The 15,609-nt window shown below is 35.2% G+C and overlaps 1 protein-coding gene across 3 annotated transcripts in view; it reads right to left on the reverse strand.

Annotated features, from left to right (window-relative positions):
• The window catches only part of Sec62 (SEC62 homolog, preprotein translocation factor), a 31,078-nt gene that overhangs the window by 3,780 nt on the left and 11,689 nt on the right, over positions 1 to 15,609 (reverse strand). For 2 of the 3 annotated variants that reach the window (XM_023717782.1, XM_023717781.1), the window contains exons 4-7: positions 9,946 to 10,150; positions 8,985 to 9,077; positions 6,331 to 6,391; positions 4,190 to 4,308 (exon numbers count right to left, since the gene is read on the reverse strand). In XM_023717782.1, the coding sequence (XP_023573550.1) occupies positions 4,190 to 4,308; positions 6,331 to 6,391; positions 8,985 to 9,077; positions 9,946 to 10,150 (478 nt within the window). Of the gene's footprint in view, positions 1 to 4,188; positions 4,309 to 6,330; positions 6,392 to 8,984; positions 9,078 to 9,945; positions 10,151 to 15,609 lie in introns of all 3 variants that reach the window. The other variant, XM_023717780.1, reaches the window with a different exon arrangement.

A 15,609-nucleotide genomic window follows, 5' to 3' on the forward strand; every position in this document is an offset into this window, starting at 1 on the left:
TATATATATATATATATAGCATGCACGTGCTAAGAGCAGTATACTCTGTACACGGTTTCAGACAGGATTTATGTACTTTATAAGGTCACAGGATGCCAATAAACATAGCAGCTGGTGAGCATTCATGAGGTCATGGTGTAAGACAAGAAGAAAAACGTTGAGTAATTGATAAAGAACATAGAATGAAGCCTTTAGAAACAGAAAGCAGTGCTGCATCATGACTTTCCTAGGCACTAGATACTTTTGTTTCTATGGGACACATCCTCTATATACTAAAATTACACTTTGTATTATGGGATAGATGCAAATATAATACTGCATATTACTTAAAATATATATAATTAATATTGTTGATTTTAAAAGAATGAAACACTTCTGTGGGTCCCTACATATATCATGAGCTCACAGTATACACTTTTATTCTACCTGAAGGCTAGGTCAGCCTTGGATAAACAATACTAGCATTAGCAAGTTTCTATCTTCTAGTCCTTTTTATAAGTAAATTACTTAATTTTTATTTAAAATCAGCTCTTTCAATACTAAGAATACAAGCCATAAATACAACAGTACACACCTGGACTCCTAACGTCCTGGAGGCTGAAGCAGGAGGATCACAAATGAACCCCAGCCTGTGCACCTTACTTAGTGAGACCTTGTCTCAAAAACATTTTAAATAGAGATGAGGATGGAGCTCAGCAAGAAGGCCTTAGGTTTAATCACCAATGCTAACAGAAGCAAGATTACTTAACACATTCATGTTTCGCTTAGAGGTGGATCCAACCACCAATGGAATATGTAGGACTGCCCCATTAAGCACTGGCACGGGACAGTCATACACGTAAGGCCCCACTGTGAGTGGGTTAAACATGAATGGGCTATGAGGTTACTTTTTAAGAATAACATCACAAACCTGTGGGATAATGAAACATGAATTTAACAATTTATAGTAATAAAAAATAAGTTACAATCTTTTGATACAAATAGAAAAGGTGAATTATGTTTGAAATTATGGTTTCAGAATGTTACTGCGATAATAAATCAACATTTAATGAGGCTGTACTTTCTTTCCAAACGCTTATGATGCTATATATTTTTAAATTTTCTATCTTTTAAAGTATTTGTCAGTTTTTTTGAGACAGGATCTTTTTATTATTGCATTACGTTTTTCCTTTTTTCTTCTTTTTAAATACAGGCTCTCATTATGTGGTTGAGATTGCTATGGAGCCCAGACTGGCATTAAGCCTGTAGCAATCCTCCTGCTTCAGCTCCTGAGTGCTAGGATTACAAGTGTGCACCACCATGCCTGACATTATAATCTCAAAGGTTTTATAGGGTTGTAAGACAGATGTTTCAAAGTAATAAAATCTTGAATCAAAAAAATAAAAGCAATATAGAAATGATGCAAAAATTGATTTTTTTTATCACATAGGAACTGGGCATAGCAGAATTGTAACATGCTTTAATTTTCTCCCGGTGGTATTGTATTGACAGGAGCAAAATGGGAAGAATCATAAAAATCTATGACATGTACTGTCAATAACAAATATTTAGAATTTATACTTCATACAATATAAAAATAATAACCAATGTATAAGTGGCTACAAATTTAAATCACTATATTTTAAAGAATATATGGGGTTGTGTTTTCTAACAGAATCAACATGACATAATGGGTTTGCTTCCTACTTTAATTTACAAGACTGATGCACAATGTATATTTAAATTCATAGGAATTTAAAATATTTTAAGAACCACTGAAGAAATTATTTTAAAAAGCAAAAGAATATAATAGTCATATTTTGTTCTTACAACTGGCTTAATTAAAAGAGAAGCATGTAGAACAATGCTGTTCAACAAGACTAAACCTCACAGGTCATGGTGGTGCACACCTGTAATCCCAGCACTTGGGAGACTGAGGCAGAAGTTCAAGGCCAGCCTGGGCTACACAAGTAGAGTTCAAGGTCAACTTACACTACATAGTAAGACTGTCTCAATTTAAAAAAAAAGAACTAAACTTCTAGTGAAGATTTTCAAGGAGTTTCTGAATTTCAATGGTTTGAGAGCCACTACTTTTATATCTATCAGATTAAAGTTTACAGCTTTTCTTGTTGATTAACATCAATACTAGCTACTTGTTTAACAGCCTTAGATAATCATTCTTGGCCTATGATTATGCTTGTGTCCCCTGCAGAACTAGTAGATTTTCCCAAGGTAACTGAGCTACAAAACAGAAAAAAAAGAAAGAAAAAAGGAAAGAAAGAAAGGTAGGTGAGGTCTCACCCAAGAGTTATAGATCACAGAGAGAGAGAAAAAAAAAAAGGAGGTCCATGACATGATGACTGAAAAAGATATTAGACAGGCTCCTGGGTCCATGGATAGAGTGCCCTGCTGTCAGCGTGAAGAGACATACAGAGAGAGACTGCTCCAAACTATGGAGTAATGCAGTATATATGACATATCACAGATTCTTAGAATAGCGTGTACCCAGTTCAGATAATCCTAGTCAAATTATGTCCTCTAACAATAGATATTAGGTTAATAATGCAGATATTGTTTTTCCTTCTGTAAGTATTCTTCAGAACTGGCAGAAAAGTTGATTTGCCATTTGGGAAAAATAGTCAAACTTCATACCACCTAATAATATAAGCTGAACAGACCAAAGAATTCAATACAACTAACCCTAGGCAGCTCTAAAACTGAGAAAAACTCATGTCTTTCCCAAAGTGAAAAATTAAATAACGGTTGTCTGGCCTTTAAAGACAAAATCTTCAAAGACTAGAATTTTAAGCAAAATACTCTGTGGAAAAATATAGACACATATAACTAAAAAAATTAAAACCGTAACAGTCACCACTATATTTGGGTACCTCTCTTTCCACCAGTTAAATCTTTTGATGTTAACATCAAACAAAATTGCCAGGTATGGTGGGGCATGCCTGTAATCCTAGCACTCAGGAGGACTGCTGCACGTTTGAGGCCTGCCAGGGCTACAAAGGGAACTCATTTCAGTCATCCAGAATCAACTGTGTAGTGAAACCCGGTTTCAAAAAGACAAAATAAATAAACAAACAAAATTTAAAAATCTTATTAAATAGGCCCAAAATTTCTCACTTCATTTACTGTTAAATAGTGATGAACATGTGTATATATTTGTTATCTTTTATTCTCCTTGTGAAGGATCAAAGATTGGTCACATCCTCTACTATTTAATATTCCAAATCCTCTCATGAACTGGTAGAGGAGTATGTGAGAATTTTCATCTTTTGTCTGTCCTGGTTGTTTGTTGCTTGATCTGTTTTTGAAGTGAAAAGCTTTTTTCTTAATTCTTACATGATTCATATCTATTAGCCTTTTTTTGTTGTTGTTGCTTATATTGTTTGTTAGTGAGGATTTCAGTCATCCAGAAATGTAAAACAAAAAACAAAAAACCCAAACCATTTGTTTTCCTGTTTGATTTTTAAAACTTAATTCCTTAACATATCTAGAATTTAACCTGAATAAAAATTACTAATTTTTCTTGAAGTGACAAATTGCTTAGAACCATTCTCTAAACATACTTTATTTATTTATTTGGTGGAACTGGGGATTGAACTCAGGCCCTTGTGCTTGCCAGGGAAACACTTATTCCATTGAGCCATCTCCCCTGCCCCACTTACACATAATTTAAACATTTAATATAAGTTGCATTTACCTTACCTAAAAATATAAAAATTAATTTACTGAAAATATACTTAATGACTAATAATTGCAAAAAAAAATCTTTGCTAGAGCTAATTTTTAAAGTACCTCTATTTGCAGATTTAATAACATTATTTTGAAGTAACCAAGATGAGAAATTTCAATGTCTCAGTATAAAAAACGATAAACAAGGTGATGGATACATTAGTTTAAATCATTCCACACTGTACACATATCAGAATAGCAGTGTACCCTATAATGGATGCAATTACTTACAAATCAAATGTAGTATTAATAAAAAAACTGTAAGAAAAGATATAGTAAACCCCTTTTCCTCACATTAGAACCAATCCAAATCTGACTCAAGTTTTGGGATTTGACAAAGAATATAGGATGATATTTATTGATATGGCCACATTAATTTTGCTATTCAGCTTTTGTGAAGCTCCAAATTATAGGCCAACTGCTTCATATTTACCTTACCAGGTTAGTTTTATTAATAATACTTACCAACAGCAAGGAGAAGAATGCTGGCTACAAAGCAGCCTGCACCCACACTGAGGTAATAAACACCCACTCTCATTTCTGTTGGCCAAAGCGGGAAGAGGGTGGCTGCTATTACTGCAATCACTGGAACAAGAAATGATGTTACAGGTAACTTAAAATAAAAATGTAAATTAAAATAATAAACACAGACTTAGGGGGACAAACTCCAAAACAAATAAATATAAAAATCACAATTTTTAAAAATAAAAAGCAGTAAATTATGGGTAGTTTATGGGTATCATTATTCAACTTAATACTTTACCTTCTTCTTAGACAATTTTTAATTTAAACCACATTTAATTAGAAAAAAATGCTGCCCAAAAATTCAAAACTGTTACTGAAGCATGGTTGCATAGGCCTGTAATCCCAGCACTCAGGAAGCTGAGGCAGGAGGATTGCTGTTGAGTTCAAGGCCAGCCTGAGCAAATTACTTCATTCTATTAAGGCTCTTACCTTATATTTAATAAATGTCTATTCTTCTTAAATGTTCTGAGAATGAGACAGTATGTAACTTAGAAAAGCAACTAGTAAATAATCAGTAACTTTTATTAGTTATTTGGGCTTAACAGAGTTTCAACTCATTCTAAAAGAGTTGGGCTTTTCTGCTTTAGTTTTTGTCATGCTAGGGATTGAACCAGGAGTTTGCATATGCTAGACAAGTGCTCTACCACTGAGCTACTTCCCCAGCCATTTTTAAGACAGAGCCACATTAAGTTGCCTAAACCGGTCTCAAATTTATAATCCTCCTGTCTCAGCCTCCTCAGCAGCTAGGATTATAGGCATGTACTGCTATGCCAAAGAGTTGTTTGCACTGAGATCCTATGATATTATGTTGGCCAAATTTATTTTAATCTTTTTTTTTCTGTTTGCTAAATCATTTTTTTCCATCCATCACTGCCTGCCTTAAACTTAGGAGAAATACACACTTATATTAAAAAACCAAACCAGAAACAAATAAAAAAGTATTTGTTTGTAAAGCTACAGAATATATCAGAATAGCAGTGTAAGATTAAGTGCAGATTAAGTCTTCATCCAAATTCCTATTTTACCTCTCAAGGCCTAATTAAACTTACAGTATATTCTCAGAGACTTACTATGATTAAACTAGCTACACAGATTTTTTTTTTTAAGTATAATAATGCAATTCTTACTCTTGCAACTTTCTTTTAATATTCTAGGCACCTTTCAATTAGTACAACCCCTCATTCTTTAAAGGCTGTATAGTATGCTATTACTCTATAATTTATTTTACCCTTCTTTTATTGAAGAACTTCAATTCTTTTTGGTTTTACCCTATACTAGACAATACTAATACAAATATCCTTGTACAAGTAAATGTGTGTAAATATGATTACATAATAAGCAGGTGCTTTAATCCACTGAGCTATCTGGCCAGCCCTTATAAATACCTTTTTTAATGTACTACTGGGGACTGAATCCACAGCCTTATGAATGCCAGTCTGGTATTTAAAATTTCAAAGATAGGGCTAGCCAAATAGCTCAATGGATTAAAGGGCCTACAAGCAGGCGCAGGGGGTCAGGGGTTCGATCCCAGGGCCTGCTGTGCCGGCCCCACCCCCAGGGTGCATTGAGACAGCAATTGAGACTGGGTGTGGTGGCGTGCACCTATAATCCCAGCTCTTGGGAGTAGGATCTAGTAGTGAGACCCTGAATACCCTGTAGACCCCTCCCTGAAAAATAAAAAAATTAAATAAAATAATATTTCAAAGATACTATCAAACTGCTCTCCTTAAAACTGAAGCAGTAGATATCTACCAATTATAGAAAATGCTGGTTTTTCTAAAACCTTTACTGTCAAGCTCTGTAATCCTCGTAATCACTAGTGCTTCTCTGTATATTTATTGAAAGTATTATTTATGATTGGTCACTGTATTTCAATGTCTATGAGTTACCTTTACCATTTTTCTACCTAACTGCTAAGCTTTTAATTTCTTAAATCTTCATTTTACTGTGTTGTAAATATCTTTAACATTTATCTTCTGATTTTAGAGTATACTCTTTAAGCAGTAATTATTCTGTTAAATTTAGAAATATTTTCCTTTGTGGTGCTACATTTTTTAAATTGTACTTACATGTGCTACTTACCAAGAATTAATCCCATGACAAAAGTTTTAATGTGAACTGGGTCATAGATCCACACATAAACCTGCAAGAATCAAAGAATCTCAGTGTTTATATGTTCTAAGGTCACATCAGAAAGTAAACAGTTTAATTCTGTATTTTAGGTCCTCTAAAGCAGTCATCAACTTCTTAACATACAAGAACTTAATCTCTAATGTAACTAAATTCAAAGACCCTTCCCTTTCAGTACAGGAAGGGCTTCTACTCAGCTAGAAAATCACATTCTACAGCACACTTAAGCACATCTGTATATATATTCAACAATCTGTTCATGTGTAAATCACTATTTATTCAATGTAACAACAAATAATCACCAATCTTTTTGTCCCTAATGATGAACCAGCTAAGAAAATAATTAAAATATATTCCAGGCAGGGCACAGCTCTAAAATTTACCCTTTTTTCTCTTACTGACGATACATGAAGAGCCTTTATTAAACATTGTATTTGGTGAATATAAAGATTCTATGACTCCCTATATTAATTATTTTGCCCTCTCCATACAGGGCTTGTAACCTACAAAGAAAGAACTACTGTTTCAAAGCTTAAGTTGCTTTTAGCAGGTTATTTTTATATAAATAATTTTTTCAGCATTCAGATTAAAACTATACTCACTCATCATCCATTATACTCTTTTCTTTAGTTCCCATAAATAACAGTACTTTTCATTTTGTAGCTGTATTTTTACTATGACTCTTTATTGTTTCTGACTTTGTTCTTTAACACCTGGGTTCTATAGCAATCACTATTTTACTCTGTACATTCTTCCTGGGAATCAGTTCCACAGACATTTCTCCTAACAGTTAACATTCCAAAATAAACCTTGAAAAGGACATTTCTAAACTTTGAAAGCCTTGGGGTTCTTGGAGCTTTCCACAGAATGAAAGCTAACCTTTTCAGGACATCAACCATACATGCAGCATTTGCTCAGCCTGCTTCCTTATTTTTTTAAATTTTTTTGTGTCTTAGGGAAGGGTCTACAGGGTGTTCAGGGTCTCACTACTAGATCAGATTCATAGTGACCCGCCTGTTTGCCTCCCAAGAGCTAGGATTACAGGCACGCGCCACCACACCAGGGCTGGGGATCGAACCCCTATGCCTGCTTGCAATGCTTCCTTAACGTCCATGTAACTCCTCTGTGGTACGCTAGGCATTCTGCTATCCAGCCATGTTCAAAGCCCAGCTTACATGTCCAGAACCTTTAGGCCTCCCCTGTCCTTACTGATTAAATTAACTTCTAAGTGGTGTACTCACATAATTTCAATAATAACACACGGTAGTTACAGTAACATGTTTAAATGCTTGCATCTTTAATAGACTGTATCTCCTTACAGAGAATTTTGCTGGTATTTACCATGCTATTCCCAGCAGCTTATAAAAATGTCTACTGTACATCTGATTCTTGCTCAATGCTTAACTGAAGGCACCTCAGTTCTTATCTTGGGAAATACATATAGTCTTCTCTTACAGTGTTCTTAACCATTAGAATCACTTGCGGACACTTCATATAAAAATACCTCTCCGGCTAGGCATAGTAACGTATGCCTGTAATACCAGCACTAAGGATGCTGAGACAGACCTCTGAGAGTTCCAGGCCTGCCTATACTACACAGTATTATTGCCAAAAGAAGGAAATAAGAACAAAAAAACCAACCTCTCAATCCTGCCCCTGTGCTTGAGATTTTTATCCAAGCTTTCTAACCTAAAACACTTATTTAAAAAAAAAAACCTTTTACAGAATTTCAAACACACAAGGAGCCACAATTTTATATATGTATTTATTTTACTCTAGTATAAATATACCAAGAAAAAAACCATATCTTAAAATGCACAATAGTTAAATGGCCAGTGTATAGCTAATGTTTTTATACTGGTTCACTGAAGGCTGCTACCATAAACTCCTAGTGTTGAAAATTTTAGGACCCTCAAGTGGGTATGTCTGACTATAGATCACATATGAGCAGAGATCAGAAGGTGTACCCATTAACCAACTTGGTATTTAGTTTGAGACAGGCTCTTGCCATGTAGTTCAGGTTGGCCTCAAACTCAGGGCAATCCTCTTGCCTCAGTCTCCTGAGTGCTGGGATTAAAGGCCTGCATCGCCGTTCCTGCCTTTTTAGAATATAGAGACTCTGAAGTTTCATTGAGCAAATAACCACGCAGTATGGAACTGAAGCAGAGATGAAATCACCATCTCCCAAGACACTGTCCTTAAAAGAAAAGTTGTTAAGAGGCACATTCCATAGTGTCCTTCCCTCTTCTGGGTATACACATAAGATTGGTGACCATTTTGGACCACAAAGCAACCTTATTTAGAAACATCCCACAGAGAAAACAGGAGTTTGGGCCCATCATAATGCTTATCCTTAGATTACACTGAAAAGAAATAAGGATCTACTTTGTACTAAGCCACAATTTTCAGGATTTCTATCATAAAGTCAGTCTTTTATGAATCTAAATTTAGATCAATTAATTTTTAAAAATATTTAACTTTTTTATATACTTTAAGTGCATGACTAGATCTATTGCAATTTTTTTCTTTTCTTAGTGAAGGCATCAAACATATTTCTAAAAATTTCCATGAAAAACTATTTCTAATCACAGGGTAAATACTGTCACCTCATTGCCATCTAGAAAAACTTGGTCATCGTGTGGTTCAAGTTTGAATTTTTTCTTAGTTTCCTTCTTTTTGGGAGTTCCAGGAGTTTCTTCCTATGAAAACACAAGTTAAATAGAAATAGCACAAGCAAGCAAAAACAATCATGACACATCTATAATATTCAAATAACGGAACTAAACAAAAAAAGGGGATACAGATGAATGTCCATTTTGTATCTGTGTATTCCAAATGGTTAAGATAGACATATAGTTACAGTCTCTTAATGAATCGAGGGATTTGTTCTATTAGTGTTTGTAAATAGGACATCATGTCTGCATCTTGTATAGCAATTAACCACTAGGAAGAATGTATGCAATGTGTTAATTATTGAAACTGTCCTACCAATTTGGTTTTAAACTGTCTCATTGCTATTTGTTTCTTAATAAAATTATGGGGAAAAAAAGAGTAAAACGTAAGATAAATACTGGAATGGCAAATAAATGATCAGCACTTCTAGCAGTTTGATATTGCACAAAGTTCTAGTGTGTCATGGACATGCATAATGACCATGACAGTTACTGGTGGCCAGGTGTCTCTTGTGGGACTGAGCTACAGCTAATTCTTTGAAATTCACCCTGTAGACTCAGGTGGAATCATGACCCATAGGGTGGAAGAGAAGTCCATTTATAGAGTATGCTGATGGAAATATTTTGCTGCTGAACACAAAAGAATAAATGAAAGGCTACTACTGTAAGAAAAAAAACCAAAAACCAAAAAAAAAATAAAATAAATAAAAAATCATGACATTCATATAACAAAAAGCTTTCATTGATTGTAACACAAAAATTTCTCACCATATTTATAATAATTTTAATATGGTTAGCTCAATTATCTGTGGATTAATATTTTAATATGCTCATATGCCAGTAGATATTATGTACACACAATGATTTATTTTTACCTAATTTTATTTGAACTTACCTTTTTGGAGTCTTCTTTTTCACCATCTTTTTTTTTTTCTTTTTCCTTTTTTGTCTTTTCTTCCTTTATATTTTCTTTCTTGCTCTTTTTATCTTCTTCTTTTCCACTTTCAGCTTTTCCTTTATCTTTTTCTTTCTTTATATCTTTGTCATACTTCATTTTCATTACTTTAAGTGCTCGGTGAAAAAACTGTTTCTTTAAAAGCCTTGGGTAAAAAAAAAAAAGATGATATATTCCCTATCAACTATAGACCTAAACTGTGAAAATACCAAGACTTAAAAAAAATGTACAAAGACAGACATAAATTGGGGAATTAAAAAGGAAATAACTACTACCATTTATGGAAAAGTGCTCAACTCCAAAAAGGGAAAAAACTTTAGCCAATTAGATTATGTGTACGGTTGTCAAAATTGATACTCAATATAATTTTCTCTTAACAGCATAAATTTAGGTTAAGATTAATTTCAGATTATTCTTATACTGTAGAGCCTCTTTCTACATTCACTAAGAGTAATTAAGCCAGGTGTGGTGGCACGTGCCTGTAATGCCAGCACTCAAGAGGCTCAGGCAGGAGCATCACCATGAGTTTGAGGCCAGCCTGGCTACATAAGTGAGTTCAAAGCCAGCCTGAACTACACTGTGAGATCCTGTCTCAAACAAAAAAAGAAAGAAAGAATTAAAACTCAGACTCATTTCATACTAAGTCTCAAAAACAAATAATAAAATAGGACTACAGTCTAAGAAATATTAATAGAACAAATGTGTATCCGTGCTTTGATTCTATTTATGTCTTGTCATTGTCTTTCTGAATGTTTTTTTCCTTCATGTACTTGGCAATTGAGCTTACAGCTTGTTCTAATGAAACAGTATCTTCAATTACATAATGGATAATTAACTCTATATGATGAGATTCATTTTCTGATAAGGACTTGTAAGCTCAATCTGAAAAATATTTGGTAAAACACAATATGTTTCTAGCTTCATCAATTTCTCTGGGGGCTGGGTAGCTCAGGGGACCAGTGCCTGCCTGCCAAGTGTGAGGTCTTGAGTTTAATTCCTGTATCCCTTTCCTAGGCCCCCAAATTCTTTTTATACACATTTTTCTCTTTTTAATCATAAAAAAGTCTCTTACCAGCACCTTAACACTGGTTGTTTCCTTTACCTGGAATGTACTTCCCTCGAAAAAGTATGTCTTTTTGGTTCATTCCCTTACCTCCTAAGTTTTCACTGTTTAAAAATTATAAGCCCCCTCATTCTTTAATCTCTAGCTCATTATCTACCAACTCACCACATAATTTGTTGTATCTGTTTGCCTCTTCACTATGTTACAAACTCCCCATGAATGAGACTGTTTTACTCATTTATGTAATTTAGCAGCTCAGCTGATCCCAAATTAGATTCATTCTAGTAGCTCCTCTCTAACCTTAGAATCCTACCCAAAAAACTGTGTTTTTACCTTTGTCATTTACAAACCACCCTTTCAAATTTCATGTCTCCCTTTCGGAGTTCCTGATTTGTTTCTGTATTCCTGCTTACTACTGCAGCACATACGCTAAACCTCTAGAAGTTAAGCCTTACTCCCAGCACCTACCTGTGCCTGCTGATGGCTAATGGCACCCTTCCACCTGCACCTCCAGAGTACCACATCATCTGTTAACTGAGCTCTTCCGTCCTGTCCAGATGACCACTTCTCTCTAAACACTGTACTGTGCCCTCCGGAGCACCATCCATGTCGCCTACCTGGCCGGGCTTCCTGTGTTCCCTAACTAGGTCAAGTCCCTGATCCTCTCCGCAAAGCTAACTTCTAGGTTTCCTCAGTTGGCCTATTGAACTTGTTCAGATCTAGTCAGCACATAATCATGCTAGTGTTCAAACTGCCCTGCGCAAATGTTACCATTGATATCTGCTAATAAACACCTTTTTTTTTTTTTTTTTTTTTTGCGGAACCGAGGATTGAACTCAGGCCCTTGCACTTGCCAGGCAAGTGCTTGTTCTACTGAGCCATCTCCCTGGCCCATAAACACAATTTTGAAATGAGATTATTTTTATTTTTTTTATTTTATTATTTTTTTTGTGTGTGTGTTTTAGAGACAAGGTCTCACTATGCAGTTCAGGCTGGCCTTGACTTCACTTCGTAGCCCAGGCTGATCTTGAACCCGCAATGACCCTCCTGCCTCAGCCTCCCTGAGTGCTGTGAATACAGGCGTACGCCACCATAATCAGCAGAAATGAGACTAATCACTCACTATTGTGAGCAGAAAATGGGATTTATTTATGTGTGTGAACATGAAGGGGAATTCAGTATTGTTTATTTAAAAATGTCTTGAAACAATTTATAGTGAATCTATATTCTAATTTTGTCTGTGAATTTATGTAATTTCTAGATTTTTCTATAAAGAACATGTATTATCCCTCAATATGAAAGCAAAAATATGTCTTATCCATCTAATGTTAATGGAAAAACCAGTATTTTACGTAATAGATGTCCACAGCCTGAGAGTACATGCATACCTTTACAGATAGCCGAAGTGTAGTCTCAAAAGGTTTTCTTCTAAACCATTTTCTGTATCTTCAGTTTACTTAAATTTACTTCAGTGCAAAAAAGATTCAAAAAGTAAGAAATAAACCAACTTTACTAGACAAAATCTGTTCCCTAATGAGCAGATCAGAAGAGCACAGAACCAGTACCAGGAAGAACCAGAAGAGTGCTTCTACAGCTGCCAGTGGAATATTAACTTTCATCAAATTAGTACTGAAAATATTTCAGACAGAGGTACACAGTTTCAAATACTCCCTTTGCCACCTGAATAGCTGGGAGACCCTGGATGAAGGACTTCGTTTCAGCTGACTCTTAAATTGAGGTATCTCACATGAATTGTCATGATAAATGAGAAACACAGAAATTGTGGAGCACATGGCCTAGCATAAATGTTAGTCATTATACCCAAATCTTCAATTTCATTTAATAGTCACAGAATCCATATTTGGTTTCAAAATTACCTTATAGCACCATTCTGTTCTGTAATTAGTAAATCACTGACTTACTCCTTCATGGGACTTTAAGGAATGTCTATTTCAACTCATTCTATGACTAGGGAAGTGTGACTGACATTATTTAACCTTTGTAATAAATCTGACTCTAGACTGGGAAGATAGCCTGGTGATCTAAGGGCTTGCTGCCTGCCTGGCAAATGCAAGGACCCAAGTTTGATCACTATAACTCTGGATGCACCAAGCTGGCCACCGAAACTGGGTGTAGTGGTGCACACCTGTAATCCCAGCTCTGGGGAGGCTGAGACAGACCAAGTCTGAGCTTAGGTAAAGTGAGACCCTGTACCAAATCAATCAATCAATCAGACCCTCTAATTATGTGGCTTTTTTTTTTTTTTTTTTTTTTTTAAGCAGCATCTTGCTAAATTGCTGGGGCTAGTCTTGAATACATGATTTTCTGCCTTAGTGGCTGGGTTTACAAACACCATGGCATCTGGCCTTATTTGGCTTTAAATATGAGATATAGGACAAACCACTAATATAAAGCTCTCTAATATCTTCATAGAATGACTCACACTTTCCTATCTCATTAGGTTCTGTGTTTTTTCCTTGGGAATAAATTTCCTTTTTCTCGTTTGTTGGGCAATCAATACTAATGCTTCAAAATGTGATTAAAATATTTCTCCTATAAAGTCATTTTTGTAGTGAGACCCTGAACACCCTATAGATCCTTCCCTAAAGTACAAAAAAGTCATTCTTGACAGTTTCACCTATTATTTTTATTAGATATAAATTTTCTCTAAGAGATGAGAATATATGTTTGAGGTAGTAAACAAGTCACTTTAATCACTGTATTCCTAGGGCTGATATATATTGTTTAAAAAGTTTATAAAAAGTTTCAAAATTGAACCTGCATTTTCCTCACCTCTAATTCTTTCCCTAGATTTACCAAATATTTAATTAAATGACAGGCATGTGGTTAGGAACTTTCACCTATGCAGCAATGGTTGAGTTTTTGCTAATCGACTACATGGTGCCAACTACTATGGAGTTATAATCAACAGTTCTATAATTGTTTTCAGATTTAGCTGGCAAGAAACTAGAGGTTAATGTAGGCTCAAGGACTTAGGGAATATCACATGGTAGAAGTAGGATTTGAGGGATGTACTTGTAATATTGAGATAATAAAGGAAGGCAAATCAGAGAAAGTAGAAGGGTCGGGTCACAGAATGACCTGAAGAGAGAATGACTGTTACATACTTGCATATGAGAAGGACATTATTAGTCAGGCATGGTGGCACAGGCATGTAATCCCAGCACTCAGGATACTGAGGCAGGATTATTACCCTGAGTTTGAGGCCAGCCTGGGCTACAAAGCGAGTTCAAGGCCAGCCTGAACTGCTTAGCAAAACTCTGTGTCAAAAAAAAGAGAAAGACATTATTGAGTATTGGTCATACAAAGATTCATGGAGAATAGGCTGAAAAGTTCTTATGCAAATTAGACCATAAAAAGGTACACATCATACCAGCAAAAAATTGTTTTCTTACTATCCTTTTTCTTATCTTATGCTTTTTCCAAGACTCATTATGTCCAGTTACTTGCTTTAGAAAATGGAGCCAGACAAAGTGTTACTATGTTTTTCTTTATGGCTAAGCAAGACTCAGCAAGGATTGGGCATCATGAAGAAGACTTCCAACAATAACTGAAGTTGCTGGGGATCTAAAATAGAGGGAGGTCACAAACTAACATGAATGGGAACAACATCTACAATGGAAAGTGTGTCTCTTTGATAGTCTCTGGAGCCTAAGCTCATTAGTGATCTCTAGTCTTTGGAACAAAGCATTCTAATAAATATTTGGTAATTCTTTAAGAAACCAGGTTGTAAAATAGTCATTTCTAAGATGGTTTTCATATGGCTGATAATTTAAGTGCTATTTATTTATTGGTACCAGGAATCAAACTGAGGACCTTACTTTTTCCAGGCAAGCACTTTGTTGCTGAGCTGTATTCCGAGCCCTTTACACATTATCTAAATACCTAACCCTATCAAACATAAGAAATACTTTAAAATCGTAAATTCTCAGGTTATAAACTTTAATAACATGAAAACAGATTTTAGTTAACATATATTGTAAGTATGCCTAACAGGGGCTGGGGAGATGGCTCAGTGGAATAAGCGCTTCCCTGGCAAGCGCAAGGGCCTGAGTTCAGTCTCCAGTTCTGCCAAAAAAAAAAAAAAAAAAAAGTATGCCTAACAAGTATTAAGTAAACCAAAGGGGCAAAAATGAGAAGAGACTCTAGCATTTGTAAAAAGGTGATTTTCATCTTTTAGACACACCATTCAAAAGATTTCCTGTGGGCTGGAATGTTGCTCAGCAACATTCATCTAGCACGTTCAGTGTCCAGTACTATTAACTCCACCAAGTAGTTATTTTTCTCTTTTTATAAAGAAAAAGTGACCACTATGAAAACATGTATGTTACCAAACTGTCTGTACTTCTGAAATCCTCAAAAATTGCTAAGGTGGATGTTATAGCTGCCTTGATTTTACGAGCAATACATTGGCAATTACTAAAAGCAAGAAATGGTCTCTGGCTTATGATTCAACATGTAGGCATTAAAAAAAGCAAGGAGGGGCTGGAGAGATGGCTCAGTGGTCTAAGGCACCTACT

This window comes from Octodon degus, unplaced genomic scaffold (assembly GCF_000260255.1).
Source record: "Octodon degus isolate 3935 unplaced genomic scaffold, OctDeg1.0 scaffold00055, whole genome shotgun sequence".
NCBI classification, from domain to species: domain Eukaryota; kingdom Metazoa; phylum Chordata; class Mammalia; order Rodentia; family Octodontidae; genus Octodon; species Octodon degus.